Source organism: Alligator sinensis, unplaced genomic scaffold (genome assembly GCF_000455745.1).
Source record: "Alligator sinensis unplaced genomic scaffold, ASM45574v1 scaffold1851_1, whole genome shotgun sequence".
In the NCBI taxonomy this organism is placed as follows: Eukaryota; Metazoa; Chordata; order Crocodylia; family Alligatoridae; genus Alligator; species Alligator sinensis.
Genome location: NW_005842964.1, coordinates 438,704 through 465,759, shown reverse-complemented (window position 1 = coordinate 465,759; position 27,056 = coordinate 438,704). Strand labels below are relative to the sequence as shown.

At 42.4% G+C, this 27,056-nt stretch overlaps 1 protein-coding gene across 2 annotated transcripts in view; it reads left to right on the top strand.

The window, feature by feature from the left end:
• The window catches only part of KCMF1 (potassium channel modulatory factor 1), a 61,928-nt gene that overhangs the window by 32,929 nt on the left and 1,943 nt on the right, over positions 1-27,056 (top strand). For both annotated transcript variants that reach the window (XM_025192731.1, XM_025192732.1), the window contains exons 2-6: positions 988-1,155; positions 10,487-10,626; positions 19,136-19,237; positions 20,021-20,195; positions 23,075-23,357. In XM_025192731.1, the coding sequence (XP_025048516.1) occupies positions 988-1,155; positions 10,487-10,626; positions 19,136-19,237; positions 20,021-20,195; positions 23,075-23,357 (868 nt within the window). The remainder of the gene's footprint in view (positions 1-987; positions 1,156-10,486; positions 10,627-19,135; positions 19,238-20,020; positions 20,196-23,074; positions 23,358-27,056) is intronic.

Genomic DNA, 27,056 nt, shown 5'->3' with positions numbered 1-27,056 from the left:
CTTAATGCTATTGATTCTGTGTCTGAAAGGAAAACCACAGAATATTGCTTTAAGTTGTTGAAGAGTCCCCCTGAAACAGGGCTGGGCAGTTATTTGGACTGGAGGGCCACTTAAGGAGTTTCAGTGAGCTGTTGTGGGGGTGGAGAGGAGTTAACACTATGAGGGGCAGTGGAGGCGGGCAATTGATCCTATCCGGCCCTGGGCACCCCGCCACATACTCTCCTCTGGGGGGGGCCAGATGGAGCAGGCAGGGTCTCCATGGAGACCAGCCCAGGACCCCCACAGGCAGGGTGCACTCACCTGGGTGGATGGGATGGGGCTGATTGAGTCGAATAAGGTCCGAATGAGCTTGAATAAAACATCTGAAAGGCAGCCGACGGAACATAATTGTGGGGTTTTTTCCCCCCTTCCTAGTCTTTTAAAAGGGGTTCTAGTGCCTACTTCTGTTCTGTTTTGCAAGGATGGTTGTTGTTTTCTGTGTCATCAAAATGGTGGAAATGTTTGAAAATAAGATCCTGGATAATAGAACAGTTGATTTTAGGATTCCAACCATTTTTTAAAAAAATGTGCAATCCAGGTTAAGCACTTCATCAGTTGTGTGTGACTTTTAACACCTTCTGATTATTTTGGTCAAAGCTTTATAACAGACAGTGTTCTGGAAACAAGTGCGCTTAAAGTGCATCTGTTTTTAAGGTCATGTACAAAGGATTATAGGACTGAACTGATTAGCATTTTGGAGGCTTGACTGTTTTTGTTCCATTTGGAGAATTCAGATTTTTCTTTTTAAACACTAGGTTCCTTTTTTATGGTTGAGGAGTAATATGCTTATGAAGTAAATCATGTAGTCTTTTAATTTCATAAAACCTTCCTAAATATGTTTTCACTTTTTTCTGGTTGTTTCTCCAGAATGAGGATAGCAGCAAACTAGTCTCTCATCAAAACAAAGTATAATTACCACCGTTTATGAACAGTTTTCTTTGTTTACAGGTGTCAGCTGCGATGCATGTTTAAAAGGAAATTTTCGAGGTCGCAGATACAAGTGTTTAATTTGCTACGATTACGATCTGTGTGCATCTTGTTATGAAAGTGGTGCAACAACAACAAGGCATACAACTGACCATCCAATGCAGTGCATACTAACAAGGGTAGATTTTGGTAAGTATTGTATCTCATTAAACTTGTGATTAATTTTTTGAGCTATATTAACCATAGTCTATTTTTTCACTGTATTGCTTAGAAGTACTCTTTTAGTGTAGTATACTGGAATATAAGTTTTAAATAAGAACTTTTTCCTTTAAAAATTCAAGTTTATTTTCTTTTTGGTTTCCACATGTGATATGTGTTTTATATTAAGAGAAAGGAGAAGCAGAAGAAAACTGACACACAGATGATCTTTTTAGATATTTGAATATACCTGTGTAGATTTATCAGAAGAAAAACAATTTAATTTGGACAGTCTTTTGAATAGTTGTGTTAAGTGAATGTGAACAAGGCAATGCTTCTAATGAAGAATGTCATCGGTTAAAAGTAATGGGAAAGGGATAAACTTTAACTTTTGATTATTGCCCTGGGGATGTTAATACAACAGTGGCAGTGCTAGGTTGGTGGGCAGATTAAGTAATAAGTTCTACCCTGTGGGGATGACTTGAAGTACAGCTTGGTGCAACTAGTATGATTCCATAGCACCTTATTTATAACACTTCTGTTTGGCTGAGAAAAGGTACATTCATGATAAATAATTGTTTTATGATTTTAGGGGTTCTGACAGTTTGGCTTATTTTTTTTTCATTATTATTCTAAACTTGCAAGTGAATTTTTATTAATAAAACTTCATCAAGTTCCATTCAGCTGGTGACTTTTGTCCAACAACAAAAAACAAAATTTGGGTTTTTTTCATGCTTTAAGCAAAAATAGTTGCTTTTCTTGAACATGAATAACAACAAATGAACTTGATTTTAAAACTCATGCTTCTGTAAAGTTTGAGAAATAAAATTAGTTTAGCCAAAATGCATGGATAAGTGAGTGTGCTTAGCTGCATATTGCTTACATGCATTCTTTGTAGATTAAGTATTCATAGACAGCAGATAGCATTTCTGGATAAGACATACTTTCTCAGCCTTCCCGGAGAATAGCACTTACTCTATCCCCTGTGTAACTTCTTAGCCCCTTTTGATATCTTGAAAGTTCTGTAACGGTTGTCCTGGAAAGGCTCATGGTTCCCAAAGCTTGAAATGTGCTTAACATAACATACAAACATTCAAATGCATTGGCACCTTACAGTTCCCAATCCCCTCTCCCCCTTTGTGGGTTTTTGGTTGTTTGCTTTCATTTTCCAATAAAAGGGACAATTAAACAGCAGTACATTAGTTCAATATTATGGTTGACATTTTAAAAACACAATTAAAAGTTATGCTTCCCATGGCAACCATTTCTCTTGTATGTTGCACTTTTATAATTTAATATTTTAATGTGAGCACCATATGCATATTAAGACCAAATAATTCACATAAGCAAGGGGACTCAATTATGCTCGGTGAGTAACATCATTTTAAATTGCCTAATTCTGTTCTTGTAAAGTTTTTGTGTTTAATTTGGTTTAATTTTTGTATGATCTTTTTTACATAAGGCTAAAAAACATATATTGCTCCCTGACATTGACATATTGTCTTTGGAAATTTGTATGATCAGCAAACATTTCTCAGTTAACATGCACTGCAATGTTTTAAGAACTAGGGTCTTTTTTCAATCTGTGCAAGGAATCCAGGTAGGGGGAAGATAGAACACTTACAGTGAAGCTGGGAGGGAAGCAAACTGGAAGATCTTTAGAAGAGTTCTGGTTCAATTTGTAAGGGGAAAATAAGTTTCTTAATAGTAAGAAAAGAACCAATTTCTCTGGGTTTTTTTGTTTTTTTTTTTTACTAGTGTCATGTGATTTGGTATTAGAAGAATAACTCATTTAGAACCAGTGTTAATAAGTGGAAAGGAAATGCTAATCTTCAGCTTTTAATGAGACTTCTAGCCAGAAAGTAATGTAATATATGGAGAGAACATAGTTTTACCAAAGCGTGTAAAAGCTTGGAGATGAGGCAACCCTTTTAAAAGCCGTGGAGAACATTGCAAGAGAGACTGATCTTTGGGATTTTAAACAGGACTTTCAGAAGAATCCTAACATTTGGTCCAATCCTGGAACAGGTGATACAGCTAGCACAGGGGTGGACAATTATTTGTCCTGGAGAGCCACATAGGGAGCTTTGGTAAGCTAGGGGGAGGGGGGCAGACAATCAATTCCTATCCAGCCCAGGCTGCTCCATCCCAGACTCACCGCCGTGTGTGCCAGACAGGGTGGGCAGGGTCTCCATCGAGACCAACCCAGGACCCCCATAGGCAGGGCATGCTCAGCTGGGTAGATGGGATGGGATGGGGCTGCTGGCAGACAGGGACTGGTGTCCAGGAGCAGGATGGGCAGGTGAGGCTGGAGCTGGGGCCAGGATCACTGGGTGATGACCAAGTGGGGCTGGGGCCCACGACAGAGCTGTGATCCACTCGCCACATGCCTGCCCATAAAACTAGCGCCCATCACAGAAGTGTGTGGGGAGCAGATTGTGGCTTTACACCAGGCCCCAGCCCTGTGCTATCACCACCCTGAGATCCTGGCTCCAGTGCTTTGCCTGCCCATCCTGCTCCCAGACAACTCCCTGCCCACCAGCAGCCCTATCCCATTTGCCCTCTGAGCTCACCCTTTTCACGGGTCCTAGACTGGTCTTCATGGGGACCCTGCCCACCTGCCTGCCTGCTTTGTCCAGTGCTGGGTATGGGGCAGATGGGCTGGGGTGCCTGAGCAGTGGAGCCAGGGCCAGCAATGGCAATGATACTGGTAGCAGCATCCAGAAGGAGCTGCTGCTGCCAGGAAGCTGAGTCTGGCTGCCATGCTGCCCCAGCTGTGCTGTGCACCTGGGAGCAGTGGGACTGGCCACACATGCCACAGCCCAGGCTAGCCTTTGCACCTGGGCTGGGCAGGGCTGAGGGCCCTGAGTTGTCTGAAGTCAAAGATGAAGGGGAGCAGCTCATCAGTATAGAGTTGTGTCCGTTTCCAAGGAAGTATGTCCATAGATAAACTTCGGCACAATTTTGATTAAAATCAAAAGAACTTTTTTTTTTAAAGAGGTTAGCTTTGGCCCTTTTAAATAAGTTCACATTTGTTCTCAGTGGCCTGAAGTGGAGAGAGAAACTAAACCCAGAATTCTGCACAAATGACAAGATGAGGTGTACATGTTTGACAGCTTTTTTCCTGATTGGGGCCAGTCCAGGTAACTTTTTCAGGAAAAAAAAAAATCCATGGAGAGAGAAGTCACAAAATGTTTACGTGAAGTCTGGAGGAGGATGATTGAAAAATGGGCAGGTTTAGCAAAAACCACTGCAGAATCTATAGGAAAAAAATAGTTGTACTTCATGTGCTTAGCATAGGCTAGAAAATGATAATTCTGGTGCTCCCCAAATGAAGTAAAAAATGGATGGTATGGTCACATCCATATATGAACAGTGCAAAAAAGCTTGATGAAGCAGTTATGGGGAAAGCTTTCTTTTTCCCCTTGTGAAATAGTGCAGCTCTTTGTAGATCTGTTTAACAGATTCTGGGAAGTTTAACTCCATCCTGAAAATGTGAAATTCACACCTTCTGCATGGCTGTTCTGAAAGTATCTATTTGTTGTTAGAGGAATACTATACATTTTTCCAGAGGAAAGCAAGTAAGATTCTGTTGTTATTGAAGGAAGTAGAAATGTATATGGCTAAGCACAGATGTGCCATTCAGCACTCCATACAGAGAGCGTACCAGTGTTCCTACCCAAAGAATCACTTCAGAAGTGTTCCTCAAAAAAACCCAACATCCTTTAAGTGCTTCATTTTGAAGTGCTTTCTGAAACATCTGCACCAAGCAGTGATCCTCTGCCATCCCAAACTGCTTCGTGAGAGGGGGAAGGAGAGTGGGGTGGACAGTCAGTGAGTGGGTTGTTATCCTCAGGAACCTTCAAGGACTGCAATCTGATGCATGCAAGCATTCTTGCTCTCCAACTGCCTGGCTGGAGACTACAGTCACTGCTTGCATTCACAACCATTTTGAAGCACTCCAGGGGCACACATCTGCACAGCACTGTAGAATGCTCAATTTGGAGTGCATCAAATGCAGGTTAAAACAAAGTTTAAAGGCAATTGATACTGTTGGTTTAAACAAAGTATATGCTATAGTGGTCCCAGCCATTGTTCTTGGAAGTGATGAATAGTAAAGAGGTATAAAGAATAATGCCCAAAAGTCAAAGCCATACTTGAAATGAATCATTACATCCTGATATGGTATCTCAGTATAATAAAAGCACTTTGCAGAGGTCATTATCTTTGTTCCCATTTTACAGATGAAGAAACTGAGGCACAGGCAATGTTTTGTCCAAATAGCTAGCGACAGAAGGGAATTAAATTGATTTTCCACAGTCTGAGTCCTGTGTTCTACCATTAGTTACCATTGTCTCCATATGGCCATGCAAGAGTTTCACAAAGGGGGAAGCCTGTTTGCAGGGTCTTGGATACCTTCAAGCTTTTGATAAACAAGCCATGCATTGTATCATTGAAAATAAAAGATTTAGACAAATTCCTGAAGTGTCAGGGATTATTCATGTAATGAGATTAACATATTGTTGTCAAGCATGGTGAGATCCTGGTCTACCGTTAGTGCTTCTAGGCACTATGAAAATGTTGCAGCATGTGTACCAGGGAAATTCCAAATAGTAGCTGACAACTTGAGGACCTTAGAAAAGGACACTTTTTGGGCAGTGGGGCCTTAAAATGAAAGCTGGAGTGATCCTTAAACATAGGTCTGTTTTGGATTTGTGTGTATTCAGGCCCAGCACAGGCCAAGACTTGAAATAAAAGGTAGAATATTAAATATTGAAAAATTACTTGAAGGAACCCATTCAAAGAACTGTATTTCTTGAAAGGTCTCAGAATAGGATAGTGCTGCATCTAGTGTGTTCACCAGAGCTTTCAGTTAAAGGAGAAAATTCAGAGACAGGTCCTAAACAAATTGAACAGGAATTTTCATGTTTTAGAATTTGATAACTCAAATGAATCAAGATGAACAAAACCCTTGTTGAAGCTAAAAGATTAGATCTAGTTGAGTGGTGAAGTCGTCTTACTAAATAGCTTTCAAAGTTTACTTTCATAATGGTAAAAATATTAACAAGGAAATACTTAAAGATATGCATGTTTCTTTCAGTCCTTAGGAAGAAGCTAGACAAGAGGTTTGGTGAAAAGCGTTAGCTGGACATTGCAGTGAAACAAAGACCGGCTTTAAGAATAATGCAGTTTTACTTATTTTAATACAATTCTCTGATCAGTGTTAGAAAAGACGAAGTATTTAAGATGGGGGTGATCCTGCCTTGAGGATACTGTAGGATTTGATAATCTTGTGGTCCTTTTTTTTTAATGATTCTATATTTGGGTGGGGGGGTCAAAAGTAACATACTAGTAACTAGTATTTGTACAATATCAGTTTTATCCACATGCATGTATGATTGCAAATAGGAAAAGAAAAAAGAAAATATAAAATTCTCCTAGTATATATAAGAAAATATAAAATTCCCCTTTGACGTACAAACAACGTAAAATACCATCTTAACAGTAGATGAAGAGGGAGAATGCTATAATAGTTATGATAGCTGCTTACAGGCTGGTTCTGTGAGAGCAGTCCTAGGGTATTTCCTCTCTGCTTGCTGACCTCTTAGCTGTTCTTCAAAATGACCTAGTTAAATCTTTAAAAATGAACCAAATACAGTCTGTAGCTCTAAGGCAAGCTTGATTATTCTGTGACTGAGATTAAATCAGAAGTATGATTCCCAGAGGCAGTGGACTCAAGGCAAAGGTCTGGTTTGCAAAACCCCCTAAGGATTAAAGTCTACTCTTGAGTGCCTTCATGAACCTTCTTTTTGAGCAGGTTCTAACTTTCTGCTCTCTTATTAATGTCCTTCCAACATTTCATAAGCACAGAGGGTGGGATGGGGTACTTCCAGGCTTTTTTCTGAGGAGAGCCTAATTTAGTTTGAAATGAGAATATGGGTAATCAAACTAATATTAATCCATTGTCTGGTTTCTTTTGTTTTCCCCCCAAATTGGACCAGTCACTCTCTCTAAAGTAGTGGTGAGCAACAACTGCTTCCTTTTCTCTTGGTGAAGAAGGTGTTACAGGCTTATTTAAGGAGGATTCTGAAGGTGTGGTGTTATATGACTCTGAGGAAGATTCAGCAGTGTATGTAGGAGATGGAATGAAGATGATTTCATCCTGGCATCTCCCTTTACTGAGTACCTGGGATTTACTTGCCAAACAGCATCTGCCCCGTGACAATTGTGATGTGTGCTGTGAGTTGCCTGCGCCTGATTTACTAAAAGCATATTGCTTTTGGTAAGGACTGAGTGTTGGGCCACCCACTGAGTTGTATGGACCCAGGAGATGGTTTTCTTTTGAATGGTGGATAATTCAGATATGTTCAGGATTGCACTCTGTTTCCTAAGTGGGAGAGCTTTTCCTTTATGGTCTACGAGAAACTTTTTTTTCCTCCAATACTCTCTCTCTAACTGTCATCCCTTGGTGTTGTATAGATGATTCTGGAGTTGCATAAGAAAATCTCTCCCAGGATAGAATGAGTGGTGCTGTTTTGAGACTGAATTTCAGTCATATTCAAGTTTGCTGTTGCCTATGCCAGTCCATTCTTCATCAGCTTTGCTGCATGGGAACATCTTGGGAACCACAGCTACTGCTTTGATAGCTCCGTGGTTTAATCTTTATGTGTATGGCATACACTAGTTGTCTTGTCCCTGTGATGCTTTATCTTTTGTGCCATTGGCCTTTTTTGCAAGGAGGCATTGAGATAGGTATTTCTTTCTGACATTGCCACCAGAGAAGTGGTGGGCTCTTTGGGATTGTTCTTTCTTTAGAATTTGGGCCTATTTTTGCCACTTGACGAGGATTTTTGAACTCTCCTAGAGGAGGAAGATCTCATATCCTTGGAGGTGTCTCAGGCTTTATCTGTGTGATGAGGTTGTCTGTGACTACTTTAATCCTTTTCTCCAAACCAGGTCCTTTGATAAGAATGGCTATCACTCTGATAATCCATAAGCAGCTTTGCCCTCTCATTTGGGATTTATTTGCTGGAGTCAGCCAAGAAAAACATGATTCCTTATAGCATGTCCCAAGGAAGGGATTAGGTGGTAATGGTGGTGGTGTTACCTGTCCCTTCCCCTTCCCCCCCACCCCAACACACACATACATCTGGACTTTTTTGGGTTTCCATTTGCAAGTGGGAAGTATTTGAAGCTAGGAAGGTTGCTTTTGACACCTGGAGGTATAGTCCAGGTAAATTGTATATGTTGGGAAGATATTTGTCCTTACAGCATTAATCTTAAGCAGCTAGAATATCAGGTAGTTGTGGTCATATAATTGCTGGTCAGAATTTCTCTTTTTAGGGATTACTCCCATGGGTGGGGTAAAAGATGAGATTACTTTTCCCCTGTGATGGGGGGAAAAATATGTTAACAACCGGAAGTACAGAGGTGGAACTAGAAACTTAACGACGCACAGAACTTCATTTTTGTATTCTGGAGGAACTTGTGTCCTGTGCCTTTTCTAGATCATTGCAAGTTTGAACAGGTTACTAAGAAAAAGCCAATCTCTTCTGTTGCTGGGTGGCATAATCCCTGCTGTCGAATCGCTCTACTGAATTGAGGAAGTTGACCTTCTAATGCCTATTGAACATCTTAAAAGGTTAAAGCACTAAGTATTTCTGGTTCAGGTAAGCAGCGTCCTAGTGCCAGCCAAAGGTATTGCTTTTGGGTTAGAAGCCACATTCTTTGGTTGTTTCTTGTTCAACTACATTGTCAGTGGCTGCTAGTGGAATGACAGTTTGAGAGCCCAGAAGTTTCCTAATGGAAGAATTGCTTGCTCTTTTTTCACATCTTTCAGCCTGAGACTAAATGAAGGTAAATGTACTGTCCCTTGCTCAGGTATTGACCTTCATAGGGATCTTGCTAGCTTCCACAAAAGCTGCAGCTTGCCTACCTAGAGTCTTATTTGCCAGTTCAGATGCAGGATGGAGTGAAGATCTATTTATTGCTTGTATTATACTTATTGTATCTTCTTAACTCTACTTAGTAGCCTACCTACCAACATGGCTTCTTGAAGCCGACAGGAATAGGAGGACCATTAGAAGAGGCTGCTGGATCTTGCCATTGCCCTTGAAATACTGAGCTCAAGGGTGTGCACACATCCTATAACTGCCCGTTATTGGTCATAAATGGTCCAGTGACCACCTGGACAAGGATTTGAGTCCTGCAGTGAGATTGCATGGATGTGCTAAATTTGGAGAGTGAGATTTGCTATTGGTACGAGTAATGCCCTTTTTGCATGACTAAAGAAATGCCCTTTTTGTATGATGGTAGAAACAATAGAAAATGCTGTTCTGGATCAGGGGCTGCATTTTCAGAAGGTGCAAAAAACACTGTATAATGCAGGTACCTGCCCATTCTCAGCTGCTTTTGTCCTTCTAAGTTCTTTGTAACAGAAGAATTGCTCTATTTTTTCATAGTCAAAAACAGAGTGCAAACTAAGAGCTGGCATTTTCCAAGAGGTCCCTTGAATCTGAAAGGTTGAAAATCACTGTTGTAGTGTTTTCCATTATTTCTAACAATGATTCAATCACAGCTGTGGTTCAGCAAAAGGAAATGCTAGTGTAGATGAGATGTTTTAAAATACTGTTCCACATGGATTTGCTGAGAGCTGGCTTAAGAGCTTAGTGTTTAAAATACCATTAACCTGCCTTGAGAGCTGTCCACATTGATGTTTCCACCGTGGATGAGCTTGTACAAGGAGTAACAGTTGTCGTGGTGAGGAAAAAATTTTGCGTAGGCAATGCAAGTGAAACAAAGTAGCACATGTGATACTTGCAGTTACTGGACACTTAGAAGTTTTGGTACAGGGGTAGGCAATCCCTGGCACGTGTGCCAGAGCATGGTGCACACAGGCATTTTGCTTGGCATGTGTGTCTTGGGCAGATGGCAGGGGAGGGGCCGGGGTTGCTGACACAACAAGGATCACACCCCTTGCGGCTCCCCTGCTGTCTGCCCCTGACACACCAACGACTTATAAGTCAAGGTTGCACTCTGCCCAAAAACAACGCCTATTGCTGTTCTGGTGTTTTTGCATATACAAAATTAAGTGTAACATGTGTACTCCTTTGAGCGTTTAATTAACTGAACAACTTTATGAATATCACTGTCTGGTTGCATTTTAAGTGAAATAACCTGTTAGTGTCTGAGGTCAAATGGTATTTTAACAAATGACTAATTGACAGAGTGAATATACACATGGGCGTTAAAGTAATATATGTAGGAGTAGTGGACCATGCTTCTTTATGAATAAAGTCTACCCACAAATTTTCTCTTCCAGATTTGTACTATGGTGGAGAAGCTTTCTCTGTAGAGCAGCCACAGTCTTTTACTTGTCCTTATTGTGGAAAAATGGGTTATACGGAAACATCTCTTCAAGAACATGTTACTTCTGAACATGCAGAAACATCAACAGAAGTGGTAAGTAGAAGCAGTATTACCTGTTAATTATGGTGAAAATATATTAAAATAATTAAAGCTTTACTATGTATTTATCAAAAAATGTGAATTCCTGTCATTTTATTTTCTTGAAGTTTTTTTTAGAGTTCTGTGTGTGTTAAGATGGCAATATTTGTTACATTTGTAAATTGAAATGCAGTGCAGATTTTTTCATAGGTAATTTAATTGCATATTTACAATGTACAATGTAAATGTGCATGTTACTGCTGTACCTAGACAGTTTTCAGATCTTGTTCCTTGTAGTGGTAAAGGCTAAAAGTGCTGGGTTTGTGGATTCCTTTGACTAACTGTAGGCCACAAATGAGCAGGGGTTGTGTACTCATTGGCCCAGGAGACCTTTTCTCTTCCTGTGTTTCCTGTCTTCAGCAACAACAGTTATCAGCAGTTCCAGGTTAAGGTCTCTCAGCAACTAGACAGCCAAGGTGCTCTCTCCAGAACTGGAAGTCAGTGTTAGATTATGTGCAGATGCTGCTCACACTTCAGGAACATGTGGTATAGTGAACCTAGTTAAGAATTGTCCAGTTCTACTTTTGGTTGTTGGAGATTGATATGAAAAACGTGAAAGCTTGAAGTGGATTACAGCCCAACTGATACGTGGTAGAGGAATGACTCATCATGTTTTTGCTCTCTTCTGATTCCTTTGTTTTAGTCCTTCTCCATGTTTTGAAGAACACTGCAACCTTTTGGCATTTTAAAACATACAATTTTTTAAAAACTCAACAAGCTAGGCAAAAAATAGTCAAAATACTCGATATTGCATCATTAGTCTGTTATCATTACAATTAAATGTACATTTCTTACTCAGATTTGTAAAACAATCTTGTCTTCTGCATGTCATGACAGCGTCTCCAATAGTTCACTGTGGCCCCTGACAGACAGGCAAGTAAAAGTGTCACGGGATCTGATGCACAATCCTCTCAATTGTGTTTTCTGCCATGCCACACATGATTGGCAGGAGGCATGGTTTGGGATTGAGCCATCAGATCCCATTGTGCCTTATTGCCGGTACATGGAGAGCTCAGGATTGCAACCCCCTTGTACCAGTGAGTAGCAAGCTTCCCTACTTGCCACAGATACACCCCTGGATGCATATCCCTTTCTTTTTTTATCTCCATCCATTCTCCTCCCCACCTCCCTAGGTTTAATTCAAACTTCCATTTTTAAATAACATGATCTAGACAGGTTACAGGGGTGGGACGATGAGACCAGGATGGGGTTCAACACTTACAAGTGCAAGGTAATGCACCTGGGGAGGAAGAACCAGTGGCACACCTACAGGCTGGGGAACTCCCTTCTCGCCAGTGTTGAGACAGAAAAGGATCTTGGAGTCATCATTGATGCCACAATGAACATGGGCTGACAAAGTGGGGACATGGTCAGGAAGGCCAACCATACCTTGCCGTGCATCCACAGATGCATCTCTAGCAGGTCCAAGGAGGTGATCCTCCCCCTCTATGCGACACTAGTCAGGTCGCAGTTGGAGTACTGAGTCCAGTTCTGTGCACTGCACTTCAGGAGGGATGTGGACAGCATGGAGAGGGTCCAAAGGAGGGCCACCCGCATGATCAGGGGTCAGCAGGGCAGGCCCTACGAGGAGAGGCTGAGGGACCTGAACCTGTTCAGCCTCCACAAGAGAAGGCTGAGAGGGGATCTAGTGGCAGTCTACAAATTAGTCAAGGGGGACCAGCAGGCATTGGGAGAGTCCCTGGTCCCCCGAGCACTACCGGGAGTTGCAAGAAACAACAGACACAAGCTAGCGGAGGGTAGTTTCAGGCTAGACATTAGGAGGCGCTATTTCACAGTCAGGGTGGCTAGGACCTGGAACCAACTTCCAAAAGAAGTGGTGCTGGCTCCTACCCTGGGGGTCTTTAAAAAAAGGTTGGATAAACATCTGGCCGGGGTCATTTGACCCCAGTGCTCTTTTCTGCCATGGCAGGGGGTCGGACTGGATGCTCTCCTCAGGTCCCTTCCAACCCTACCAGCTATGAAACTATGATAGCAGTTAACCCCCGCCTCCTCCTCTCTCCCCCCTTCTTAAATTCCTTTCAATGGTTGATTTTGTATTGTAATTCTTGATTCCTGCCACTTGATGTCAGTGATACTTCCTAGTTTTTCAAATTGGAACTGTGTTTAAAATTCTTTATTTGATCACTAACTTTGAAGTCTACTTTGTGGTGTTTGGCACCTGCTGCTCCACTGATTTTAGTTCGAGTTCCAGGTTCTAGACTTCTCTGAAAATTAAATTTCTTCTTTGTTACCAGATCAGTTTCTGGTATTTATTTTCTCATGTCTTTGTTTTGAACTTGTATTGGAGGAGCATATTTTCATCTACAGTATTGAAAGTATTTATTGTAATGTGATTACACAAAATGTCAGTAAATAGCTAATCTAGCATGATTTGTCTTTTCATTGTAAGGAGATTTTGGAGGTGATGTTGTTTCTTTAAAAAAGAAAAGCATAGGCATGTTATTGAAGAAAGAATTCACAGCTATAATACTTTCTTATGGGCCTAGGGTTTGAAACGGTTATTCTTGTTTAGATATTGACATTGAGTTAGTTTGTAAAATAGGTATGGCAGTAAAAGATGTTTCATACTGAATAGCTTTCTGACTCTTAAACCAGGGTTAAAATTATGCTTATTTTACCCGTAACTGTAAATTTTTATTTAGGCAGTTGATTAAATTCAGTTTAACAAGAAGAAATCCTATTTGGCTCGTCCACATATGCAGGCATGTGAATTTGCCACAGCTCAAATAGGAGCGGCACAAATTGCACAGCTTATGGACTGCCCTCCCCCCAAAGGGGCCACAGCTCCCCCGCAGGGCCCAGAGCTTACCTGCATCAGCAGCAGCCATTGGGGTGCTTGGGCCCTCCTGGAACAGCCCTCTTGCGCAGTGCAGAGCAGCACAGCTCAGCCTCAGCTGCCTGGCACCTGGCTCTGCCTGTGCTCCATCATGTGGGACTGGTGCGGTGCCATGCACCTCCGGGCAGCTCTGGGCTGCTTGGGCTGTCACCCGGGGCCCCATGCCGCTCGTGGGGACCACGTGTCACGCTGGGCTTGGTCCTATGTGCATGGAACCAGCCCAGTTCGACGGCGCATGGAGCTCATGCAGGCAGGATCTGGCCCGGCATGACATGCGGTCCCCGTGAGTGGCACAGGGCTCCGGGTGGCAGCCCGAGCAACCCAGAGCTGCCTGGAGATGCACCACACTGTGCTGGGCTGGGCCCATGCAATGGGTTACAGGCAGCTCTGGGAGCCAGGCAGCTGGGTCCAAACCATACTGCCCCGTGCTGCACTGGAGGGGCAGGCGGGGGGCGGCTGTTACAGGAGGACCCTGAGGGGGTGGGGAGCTATGGACCATACCGGGGGCAGGTGCCTTGCCCCTGCAAGCAAGGGACCAGCCCCAGTGTTGCCAGCCCAGCCACACAGCTCCCCACTGCCCCTGGAGGGGCAGACACCTTCATGCCTCTCCTCCTGCCCTGCTCCAGCCCTAGCACCCAGATGACTTCCCCTGGTGTCAACAGGCCTCTCTCTGTCTGTCTCTCTTTCTCTGTCTCTCACACACACAGGTCATGTCTATATGAGATGCTGACTGTGCAGTAGTTCATTACTACTGCACAGTAGCATCACATGGTGTGAAGTGTTAACAAACTGCTGCTCAGTCAGCATCACCACGAAGATGTTCAGGGACACTACTGCACAGTAACTCCAGTTACTGTGCAGTCATTTCATACTTGTGTATGCAAGTACTAAATGATTGTGCAGTAACAACTGTGCATTCAGCATCTCATGTAGATGTGAACACACACCCACCCCTGGACAGTCCCCAAGGCCTGGCCCTCCAACCCCCACTCCTGATAGACTTCCCTGTATCCTGGGCTGCTCCTACCACATTGCCTGGCTGCTGTGTGGATGCATCTGCGGTGCCCCCTGCCTCTAATTGCCCTCCCCCTGCTACTCCCGGCCCCAGTCAGATCCTTGCTAAGGCAAGCTAGGAAGTGCTGGGAAAACGCTGATGCTGAGAAGAGCAAAATCTTGGACATTGGTTCATATTTTAAAAAACCCACCCAGATGGAAATCAGAGGACCCAAACAGAAAACGTGTCTGGGAAAATCCAGATGTATAGTAACCGTAGGATAGCAGGATCCTGAAGTATGTTTAATAACTGAGCTTATGGAAGTTGCATAGAGGAGATAAAGTAGTCTCAGTGAAATGTTTGCTTTATCAGTTTATTTTTTTGTGGAGTAGTTTTGGAAAATTTCTCTCAACATATTTAGATTTCTGATGAGTGGAATTCCTATAACATTTTTAAGTTTAGTGAGAGCTAATTTTAATTGAAGAGATGTTTATATCTGGGTGAGAGGGATTACTTGTTCAAAATTAAGATCATGCAAATTCCCAAGGGTATCCATGTGCTGCAGATTTCTGTGACTGCTTCAGTATTGTAGCAGTAATTGCCATTTTTACTCCTGTAGTAGATGAAGGTGATCAAAAGGCAGTGGTCAGGACTTAAGTGGCCAATGCAGTTCATAAAGGGCAGTTTTATTCCATTTCTCCTGGGAGTGCAGAAGGCTCTGATTGACATAAAGTTAGCTGTTGTTGCTGCAGCTGTAGCTGAATAAAATTGACTCATCCATGGTCAAAATCCAGAGTTCTCAGAATCAATGTTTAGAGGAGATGCAGACTCTTTTCTTTGTTGGTTCTAAGAAACGATGTCTTCAGTCCCCATCCATGTATACAGAAGATGGATAGTAAAATGGCCCCATCTGTATGCGTTAATTGTGAGGTGTAATTCTCTTCGTAAACACATTGGCAAGAATGCTACTCACACTGAAGGAAAAGTGGGACAGAAAAGGCGCACGGTCCCTGTTCTGATCTTCCTTGAAAGAGAAACACCAAAGCTTTGTTACTTGTAAGTGCTAAGTTTTCTGTTATCTGAGTAATTCTGCATCTGGTTGAAATATTGAGGCAGTGGTAGCAAAAACACGTGGTCAAGTCATATCTCCATGCTGCCCCTGAACTGACTTGGCTTTATTTGTTTCTTGAATTCCATTCAGAGTACTATGACTTTTTTTTCTGCCTGTTGACATGAGGAATTGTAACTTCTAGACAAACTTTCTCATGCTGGCTCCATGTTTTCAAGACTGTGCAACTGTTGATAGAAATTCCAGAGTGTTGCATTAACTGGTGATTTTATTAATGTCATCCTTGTTTGATGTTATAATAGTTTTTGTATAAGTTTACAAGCAGTTTGCCACATTTATTGCAAGATGTGAATAATTCCTCTTTTTTTGTATAAAAATCTATTACCTTTTGGGTGTAAAAGACCATTCTACATAATTCCTATGTAGTTTTCAGTCTTCTTTCTTCAGCAGTCCCTCGCGGTTGAGGATGATTATTTTCCATGATTATCTTACCTGTGTGTCTGAAGATGGTTGATGAGTTTTTAGTATCGATGTTTTAAATGCTCTCTTCCTGCTGTTTCATTTGATCACTTTTCTTGTTTGTTGTGTTGTTCTGGGAAGTACATCTTTATTAGGAAAATAGGGGCTATTTTTATGACAGCATTTTAGTAAACTGAGTAGCACGTCTGCTTTATTGTTACTTTCTGAGTGTCCTCTCCTGTTAGTTCTCTAGTGACACACACTATAGCTTGTTAGATAAACTTGGCTGGAAAATAATAGTTGCCATCGTCACTAGACATGGTATCACTCAGCTGCTAAGCCTGTTGTACATGAATTTATGGGCTTTTTATTTACTCTGTTATTTTATTTCCCTTCCCTCCCCCCATCCCCAATACTCTAGTTATATGCCCAGCCATGCCACCTTATAATTTTTGCATCTCTTTCAAGTTTTGGGGCCAATGTCATGCCATCTTTATTATTATTATGTTAATGTAACATTTTCCTAAGCAGAACCTTTTCCTTATCCCTGTTTTGCTATTAACTATATTGCTTTCTGTCCCCCCTTTTTCCCCCGCAGGTATATAGGAATAGCATGAAGCAGTCTAGCCTAGACATAACTTAGTAAATATATTGCGTTTCTGTAAACAAGTTTGCCTATAAAGTGCCACCCTGCCCTGCCTTCTGCCGGACTTGAGATTCACATCACTAACTACCTCTCTAGTCAGCATATAATCCCCAAAAGCAATAGTCTTAATTCAGTGGTGCTCAGTGTTTTGGCTCAATGTGGCATGGGTCAGATAGGTAGGGCAGGGCTCTGTACCATCCTGATTGGCCCTGCTCTGCCTACATGCTCAGTTTAGAGCCATGTTGTTTGGCCCGTGGGACTCTCCCCGGATCCAGAAATTTAACAGCAGGGGAGCAGCATTTATCTGCCACCAGATTTTAGAATTACTGCCCTACAAACTGCTTTTTTGGTTTTTTTAGGTCAGTCTCTCATTTCCATTTTGCTCTGAAATGTGGATATTTTGGCGGGTAAACAAACATATCAGACTAGTGATTACAGGTGACCTGCCCAGACAGTGTAGCTTTATGTCCATTTTTTGCTTCATGGTGTATAAATGGGACCTGTGTCCTCTCTTCATGTTTTGATTAATAGTTCAGGTCTCCCTTAGATCTGTATCTACATTGGACTTTTCCTAAAGTTTCCCAGTGTTGCTAGCACTACTGTAAGCAAGGCACTTCTAGTAGCTGAGTTGTTCCAGGCACTTTAAAATACCTGTGCTTGCTTTGTTCACACTTGTATGTTTACTGTTTCTTCTACAATAAGAAATTTGGGAAGAAAAGTTTAGAGTAGACAGTGAAAAACTGAAATTACAAGTCCAAGAGAGTGAGTGCTCAGCTGATAGGACAGATCCATAGTCAGCCATTAAAGCATCTTGTATTTGTCTGTTCAGAATATTTGTTTGTCTCAAATTCAAAAAAAAGTTCAAAAAATGTAAAAACATCTTTGTATTTTCTTAAGATAGAAAATAAGTGTCCTGTCGCCCCTTCCCCCTCTTTCCCCACCCCCCTAGCCCCCCTTTGCCAACCCCAACTTGTGCTGTTACTGCAAAGCTGTAGTGTTATTGGTCCATTTGCTTCCTGGACCCTCTTTCTAAGCTCAGAATAGATCCAGACTAACTCAGTACCTTAGCCTCTGTTCCAGCTAAGGCTAGAGATGCTATGCATGCTCTTATCGACTAGGTTGAAATTCATGGCTTACCACTGCCTCTGTGAATTGCTCTTGGGGACATAGAGTAGTGCATTCAGGGATAGTAGAGGACCTGGGAATGCCCTGGTTTGCTCTCTGTAACTGGCCAGGTATTAAAATTGTCATGGAATACATTTATATCCCAAAGAAGTTGCTGTTTCAACCAGCAACTTCTTCGTGGTAGATGTGCCTCTTTATCTTGGGATAAATTCTTTTAACATCTGGAATGTTAAGATTTGTCGTGCAAAAGTTGCATCTAACCTGTGACAAATATAACATCTGCCAGTGCCCCACGTGTCTTTGTGCAGAGCAACAGCTCCAAAAACTGGCTGCTGCCACCTTCAGGGAAGCCCCAGAAAGACAAGAGGAGGCGTGATGGAAAAGGAGAGTAAATAGTCGGACCCAAGCTACACCACTCTTGTGGGCTGAATGGAAGTGTTCTTGCAGGCTCCTCACTTCGAAGGGTGTAATATGGAGTAGCCTGCAAATGCTACTGTAGAAGTAGAGGCAGAGGGATATAAAGTGGTTCTTTTCTTGCCTCTAAATGCTATCTTAGGGAGGACACTTCTTCAAATGGTATCAGTGATAGCTAATGAATATGCATATCTTATTTTGTATCCTTCCTGGAGAATGAATGGGAAAGTGCTTGTGCCTTCCAAGAGCACTGAATGAAGCTGTGGATGTCACTGAGCTAGTGCACCAAAGCAGTTAGCACTGTATAACCTCATAAATCCCAATATCAAAAATCCGGAATTCTCAAAAATCTGACACATTTTAAGCTTCCCCCTCCGCTCCCCTGGACGCAGAGGGGGAAGCTTGTATGTGTTGGCTGCCGCCGCCATCCAGCACCCTGCTCCACATGCGGCCGCTGCTCTGGGACCGGCTGCCGCTCTGGTTTTAAAAATCCAGAATTTTCCAATTTCCAGCAGGTACTTGATCCTGAGCATGCCGGAGTTATGAGGTTATACTGTAACACTGAGTGTAAGCAAGCCCTTCCCCTCTGCATGCAAATTAGCATGCAGCAGATGGCTTGAAAACTGGTGAGTTAGTCAGAATTTGAAAGCAAATTTCACTCTGGGTGTTCAGTGTGTCATTAAAAACTAACTGAAAAGGGGGAAAGGTAGCTTTTAAAAACTGATTTTGAAATTTGTTTTTCTTTGAGCATTCTTCCTGTGGCTGGCTACCTACCTACAGCAATTAAACTTGATTTTTAAATCAAGGTAGTTAACATTAAGAGATTGGCCCAAACTGATAAGTGCATTGTATTGTTTATGTGGAAATGTTAAACTTGTTTTTCTGACTTTGTCATTTCAGATCTGTCCAATATGTGCAGCATTACCTGGAGGGGATCCTAATCATGTTACAGATGACTTTGCAGCTCATCTTACACTGGAACACAGAGCTCCTAGAGATTTAATATCCTTTTCTCAGTCAAGAAAAAAAGACAAGGCTGTTACCTGTAATAGTAATAGCTACTTTAATTGTACCAAGCAGGTAGTGGCATCTCAGTTCTACTTACATGTTACAACTGCCACTTCATTCAGTTGTTGGAGGAGCTTGACATTAAGTAGAACTAAAGAAGAATGAAGTGTCATAATTTAAATCCACTGCAGCCTATATATGTATTTATATGTGTGTGTCATGACTGATGTTGAAAAAAAGGCTGTGGCTTTATTTGTTAAAGTTGCATCAGCCATACACTGAAATAAGCTTCATAGAGGTGAATGAGGTGTTGATTAGAATAGGATAAATATTCTCCGCCCTTCTCCTCCCCACCCCTCCCCAGTTTTGCTATGTCTCCACCAAGTCTGTTGCATTTGTGTTATGACCCATGGGTCTGAACATAGATGTTCATCACTGGTGGTTTCTCCCTGCTCAGTTGAGGCTCCTAAAACCATGGGCAGAAGAGGGGACACTATCCTATTTTAGGACTTCATGCAGGAGCCAGCTTCCATCGCTATAGTCACATCACTAGAATCATGGAAGACAACTCTTGGAAGAGCAAGGAGAGATCATGACACTAATAGGAGTGGTGCAAAGATCTGTGAGCACACCATAACAATAGGCAGGCTGAAACACAGCTTTCAGTAGGAAGAATCTGGTCTGTGCCTCTTCCCTTCCCCCAGCCATACTATTCAGACTTTTGCTGTTTAATACTCTTTATCAAATAACTTCATGTTTTCTTAACTGTCTGGTTACGATGAATCCAGTGGTGTTCGGCATGTTCGTAGAATGTTTCACCCAGGCCGGGGATTGGGGGGTCCTCGCGCACGTAGATCAAACATGCACTTTACTAGCAGTTCCACTGGTGGGCTTTCATCTTCGCAGAGTTCATATTCTCCAAGCAATAGGGAAGCCATGGATCCTATAGCTGGTAAGAATCAGTCTACATTGTTTTTCTTTTGGAGTCTTTCTCCACACTTAGCTATAACATCCAATATAACGATTGCCCAGCTTTTTCCTGGGTCTGTTTTGTTTAGATATATGCGTATACTGCTTGCCCCAGGGAGAAGGTTTAAATTGATGTGAGTACCTAATTGGGGAGACTAGGTACACTGGATCTATGCAGAAAGCAATGGCTGTATGACATCAGTTGTAGGGATGTACTTGTTACATCTGCATGCTCCTGTAGTGGTATAAGTGAAGTAGATAGCTGTCTTTTTAACACTACATGAAATGGTTACTGAAAAAAAGGCTTTGTTCCATTTATATATCTCTAGAAATGTGCAACTCTTACAGTTGCTTATGCTACTTGCACTCCAGTGTCAATAGTTTACATCTGTCCACAGGTAGGTATAAAGCCAGGCAGAGCCGGAAGTGGCCAGCATTTTGCACTTATAGGATCATGCATCTTTTCCAGCATGCCCTTGCTTCCTGTTTAGGTGTGGGGTTTGCAGACTGTATTATAGACGGCATGAATCTTTTTTTCCAAGCTTCCTTATCTTAATCTATATCTGTCTAGAAAACTCCCTACTGGGGGCAGGGAGTGAGTATTTGAATGGTCCAGAAGCCAAAGGAAAGTTCAAAAGAGAGCCATATTCTTGTGTAGGGGAGTGCAGTGCACCTTGGCTGAAGGCCTTTACCTCTTACTTCACTTCTTAGTGGCTGTCTGCAGTGGGTTGCAAGGGCTGTTGAAGTGATAACCTATTTATGGTCCATATGAGCAGACAAGTTACTGCAGCTAAGGTCTAGGTACGCCACAAAATAGTCCTTATAATAGGGAATGTGTGGGCGTTTGTTTTGTCCTCCCTTCTACATCTCTCTTCCTTATTAGACTGCCAGCTATGTGTTCCCTCTCAAGTCAGGAGTATCTTTAGTTTTCTGGTGTTCGTGACATGTGTATAAGTGGTTTGAATTAACCTTGACTGGAACTAACTTAAAATGAATAGTTAAAAGACACGTTGCCATGTTTGTTTAAATATAAAAAAATACTGGCAAAATGTAGCAGTGGTTGAAACAAACTAGCAAAAGCCATGAAATTATTGTCAACCTGCTGCTGCTTTGTTATGTGAGCCTATCTTGTAGGTATAACATCTAGATCAGTGGTTCTCAACCTTTTTTGACCAGGACCCATTTGTAAACATCGATGGCCAGTCCCAACCCAGTGCCTCTCACTCCCAACGCGCTGCCCCCAGGCTCCAGCCCCCCAGTGTATGGGGCAGGAGACATGGGGGGGCCCCAAGCAGCCCCTTGCAGACTGGAACTTGGTTTCCCACATTTTTCTCCTTTAAAGGAGAATCCATTTTTAAAGTTTGTTGATCTATCTAAATTCAGTTTTGTTTCCATTTGCTGGACAATCAGCAATTTCTGCACAGCCAAATTACATTGTAATATTTCAGTACAGTTCATGAAAATAGTGACAGCAGCTTGTGGTATCTAAGTAGGGCTATAGAAGTGGGGTCAAGGCATGCATTCTGCAAATGATGGTCACAGAGTTCATCTAAAACACTTGTAAAACCAGAACTTATGTGAGGGGATAGAACAAGTTCTTTGGGGCTTTTTTGGTTTTTATTATTTTTAATCTACTGGTAAATAAAGTTTTAAAATTCTGTTACTCATGTTTATCATAAGATGAATTCTCTCACGGGGCTGGTCAGTGATTAAAGTGAAATAAACCTTTAATTATTGCTAGTGGTAGTATTAATCTTAGTAAGCATAGCTGTGCTGAGTAGGATTGCATTATTTGCCTGCTGGCTGCTGGTATCCGGCAAGCTCCTTGCACAGAGCTAGTGCATTCTGCAGCACCCAGGCAGGGAAGTCTAACTTTGGGAGTCATAATTGTGAATGTGACCGAAAGAAAAGTAGGGGGGGAAGTCACCATGACCAATAATATTAAGCTGCAGTAGTAATAATTTTAAAAGGAAGATTAAAAAATGTGTGGCAAAACTCTTTCCTCCATTTTTCCTGCTCACTTCCCAAACTACACACAGCTAATCCAGCAGTGCCCAGAAAGGTTTGGAAAGCAGAATAAGTTCTATAGTAATACACAGAACCAGACTTTACTACTAAAACTTATTTTTTAGATTATTTTTGATGCAGATAAAACTTGCTCTGTACTCCTCCTTAGTTGGAAAGGTTGTGTGACCCCCACCCAAAGCCAAACAAGTCTTCATTTAGTTAGGCCCTCTCTATATATCTGGCAGTTGGTACCTTTATTAGGTCAATCTGAGAGAAGGCATAGAGTTGGAAAAACAAAGCCTTTTGGCTTTTGTTCCCAACAGAACTTAAGTAGCATACAGTATTTGAAAAATGTTTTCTGAATCAAATCTTCTCCAAAAATATCTGACAGAAGTGTTGGCAATGTCACTTTAATTTTTCTCTACAACCCAACTTCCATCTTGAATACCATGGGAATAAAGTGTATTTGTTTAGAGAGACAAGGCACTGACTTCAGCCAAAAATGAAGTGGTTGCCAAGGCAACAGCTGCCTTGATTAGAAGATAACCCTTTAAGAAATAGGCAGCCCACGTATTCACCTCGGGACCAGTCCTTAATACATAGGAAGTGCCCTTTCTTCTTCAGTTGTTTGTAAGGTTTCAAACTTTGAATTTCTTGACCATACAGAGATTCTCCAGTGCGACTGTTCTTGCAAAGCCCCATGCCCACCCCCTACCCCTCCCATTGACAGTATATAAGCATTTAATAAATTTTCAGGTATTTTGGAAAGGCAGAAGTAATGCATTGATGCTTGGGAAGTATGTGTACTTTTGAAGCAGGTTTCATCATGGTGCTTTTTCTCCTCTTCACTGGCAGAGCTTTTATCTCAGTTATCGGGGGTGAGACGTTCTGCAGGAGGACAGCTCAATTCCTCTGGCCCTTCTGCTTCTCAGTTACAGCAGCTGCAGATGCAACTGCAGTTAGAACGACAACACGCACAGGCAGCACGACAACAACTGGAGACTGCACGCAATGCAACCAGGCGCACCAATACAAGTAGCGTCACCACCACAATTACACAATCTACAGCAACAACCAACACATCTAACACAGAAAACAGTCAGCAGACTATCCAGAATTCCCAGTTTCTTCTTACAAGGTAACTCATTCTAGAGTCTCAGTGGTTTTATTATTTTCCTGTGCTATCAGTGTACTTGGTTCGGACTCGGCAAGGAGCTTAAGCACCTACCTTTCAAGCACAGAAGTTGTCATATTAAGTTTAAGCACACGTGTAACCCCGTTTAAGTTCAATACATGCTTCAGTAGTGTACTGAGTTAGGGTCACTGACTGCAGTGACCCTAACTCAGTACCCCAGTCACCATGTGCAGTTCTCAAAACAAAGTGAAATATACAGTTAGGGCCAGGTCCTGTTCCACCTAGTAGATGCCTAAAAGCCATTTAGATATCTGTGCCTAAATGCAGTCCTTCTCAGATTTCTGAAAACTGCTAATGCATGTGATGCTTTAGTAACATGCTTTCATCTCAGTATTGAGACAGTTGCAGGTAGTAAGAACCCATCCACCTTTTCTGTTAATGGTTTTCAGAGATGCAAAATGGCTTTTAGGGATCCTATTCCATCCATTAAGAGCTTAGGTTCTTAATGGGTAGAATAGGATTTGGCCCTCAATTATTGTTCAAAATATGCTAGGGTTCAACAGGCCTGCAGTTGCTTAGTGTCTCTTTGCTTTATAACTCTACTTGAAACCTTGGCAAAATGTTTAACTTCTACTTAGCTCTGGTGTCATGAGCAGTAAGGAATAATCCCCACTAAAGCATTAGTTTTATCTACTGTTAAATGTACGTGCTTGGTCTGAACATGGGATGGGAGAATGGCGGAATGCCATTACTGCACCCAAAATGCTGGGGCAGGGTTGAATATGACATTATATATACTTTTATAATAATTTAGTATATTGTTTATTGTTGCTTATTTACTCAATTAGAAAATGAGGATTTTCCTCCCATTTAGAATCTAACATGAGGCAGGAAGGTGCTGTGGGGTGGTGACAGTGGCAGCTGCTGCTGCTGCTCCAGCCCCAACCTGGGTTGGGGTTGGATTCTCCCCTGCAGCCTCCAGTCCCCCTCCCCCTATCTGGCATCCCTGTCCTCCCATGTCTGCTCCATGGCCCCCCTTGCCTCCTCCCTCCCTGCTACCAAGCAGCTGTGCTGGCTTCACATGCCTGCTGCTACAGGGCTCTGCTGGGGATGGGCCTGGAGATGTGAGCTCAGAGCAAGTTTGGGGGGTAGGCAGGGGGGAGAGACTTCTGGAGGAGGGGGAGATGGGAGGTGGGAAGAAGGGGGAGCAGGGACTTGGGTTTGTTGGTGGCAGAAGCAGCATGGAGGAGGGAGGAGAGGAAGGGAGAATTGGGGCAGCCTGAGGCTGTGGTGTAGGGGAGGGGCTGGCACAATGGAGTGGCAAGTGGAGGTGAGGAGGGGGACAGGCAGCAGGGAGCAAACTGCTTGCTTCTTTCACCAGCTGCCCCCCTACCACCTGCCCCCCACTGCCTGCCCTCCCATATAGATTTCATAGACATTAGATTTCGTATGCCCCACTACTGCTTCCTCCTACTTTCTGTCCCATACCACCTGCCTCTGCTGCCTCCCTCATCACCTCTCCCCTCAATACCTGAAATAGGTGAGGGCAGAGCAAAAAATATGATCCTTCAATAATTAGATTCCATACACGGAAAACTATAATACATTTATAAGTTTTCCACATGTAGACTCTAATTATTGGGTTGTCTTACATTTGAGTAAATATGGTACTACTTCACCCTGTTAACCCTGGCAGCTAGTGCTGACTTACAAAATGACAACAGAGATTGCAGAAAAACTTTACGTGATGGGTAGCATTTAAAAACCATTGTTGTGTCCCTGTTTTTGAGAGAAAAGATAAGAGCAGAACCAGGGAGTTAGACTCAGTTGGTTATTGTTTGTGATCAGTCTTTGGGCTTTTGGGAGTTCTCCTATTGCTCCTGGCAAACGTAGTCCCAAAAGTTGATGACAAGAGTACCCACCCAGTGAAGTTTCCTGGCAGGGTCTTTTGCTTGTGTCTCTCACTCTTGAGAAGATGGTTCGAATTATGATGGCATTTGGATTTACAACTGTTTCCTCTGCTGACAAATTCATTTTCTGTAGACTGAGGAGAGGAAATGATTTTTAAAGTTTCCACCTCGGCCATCTTGTTCTCACAGACAGTTCTAGCTGCAGTTTTTGGCTGGATCCTCAGTGAAGTTTGAGTAAATACAAACCAAAGTATTTCTGTTTCATCTATAGAAATGCCAAAGCTTATCTACACCTGGTATCTATTAACACTGCACACTATTTCTCCAGCATCTCTAAGAGGCAGGAAGAGCTGTTACTTAGAGAAACTTTTATAGGCTTTTTTTTTTTTTTTTTGCTTTACTACTTCCAGTAAAATAAGTGTTTCCAGAAACATGTACTGGAATCTGGAAAATAAATCATGAGTGTTTAATTGGAAGTGAACCTTTAATAAAAGATGGACAATGAACAGGGTTCATATATACCAAGTATTTACCTTGGGTATAAGTAATGAGTAGAAAAAAATGTAGCTTTGAATGCGGTTGATAAGAAGAAAACACCACTACTACACAGTTGATAGCTATTAATTTCTAAGCTTTAACTGTGAAAAGGATCATCAGCTCTGCAATTCCAGCACTTTCGGGATGCCCCGACGATATTCTTATTTCAGAAATAGGCCATCCAGGTTTCAAAGTTCCTGGCGTACTTTCTTCCTTTCTTGTCTTCCATATTGAAATGCTCATGCTTTTCCTCCACATTCCAAACTGGTGTGCAGAAGAAAAATATGGCAGAAAATTTTCTTTAGGATTGTGGCAAGTGGGCTATTTCAATCATGCTGTGTTGAAGCTAAGCTACAAAGAAATAACAGTCCTGTGTGACCACAGATCAAATGCCTGGGATAGAAATTTAAACTTCTTAAATAACCAAATAGATGATATTTGAAAGTTCTGTGGTTACAGACTACTGGAGCTTAGGCAGAATAGAACAGCAGCCCCCAAACTTTCATAGGTAGTCATAGAGTCATAGGAAGTAGGGCTGGAAGGGACCTCCAGAAGGTCACCTAGTTCAGCCCCCTCCCTGAGGCAGGATCATTCCTATCCAAACCATCCCATACAACCATAACTCTAAACCCTACCCTCAACCCTGCAATCTAATTGCCTTCTGTAATGAGGTGACTGCCTCTGTGGATGAAGGCAGACCAGCAGATGTGGTATACCTTGGTTTTAGCAAGGCTTTTGATACAGTCTCCTACAATATTCTTGCAGGCAAGCTAAGGAAGTACAAGCTGAATGAATGGACTGTAAGGTGGATAGAAAACTGACTGGAGCATCGGGCTCAGAGGGTAGTAATCAATGACTCGATGTCTAGTTGGCAGCCAGTATCAAGCAGAGTGCTCCAGGGGTCTGTCCTGGGGTTGGTTTTGTTCAATATCTTCATCAACACCCTGGAAGATGGGGTGGAGTGCACCCTCAGGAAGTTTGCAGATGACACCAAGCTGGGGGGAGCAGTAGAAACACTGGAGGGCATGGCTAGGATTCAGTGTGACCTAGACAGATTGGAGGATTGGCCAAAAGAAATCTCATGAGGTTCAAAAGGACAAGTGCAAAGTCCTGCACTTAAGGTGGAACAATCCCATGGACTGGTACAGGCTGGGGGCTGACTGGCTGGGCAGCAGCAGAAAAGGACCTGAGGGTAACAGTGGACAGCAAGCTGAATATGAGCCAACAGTGTGCCCTTGTTGCCAAGAAGGCTAAC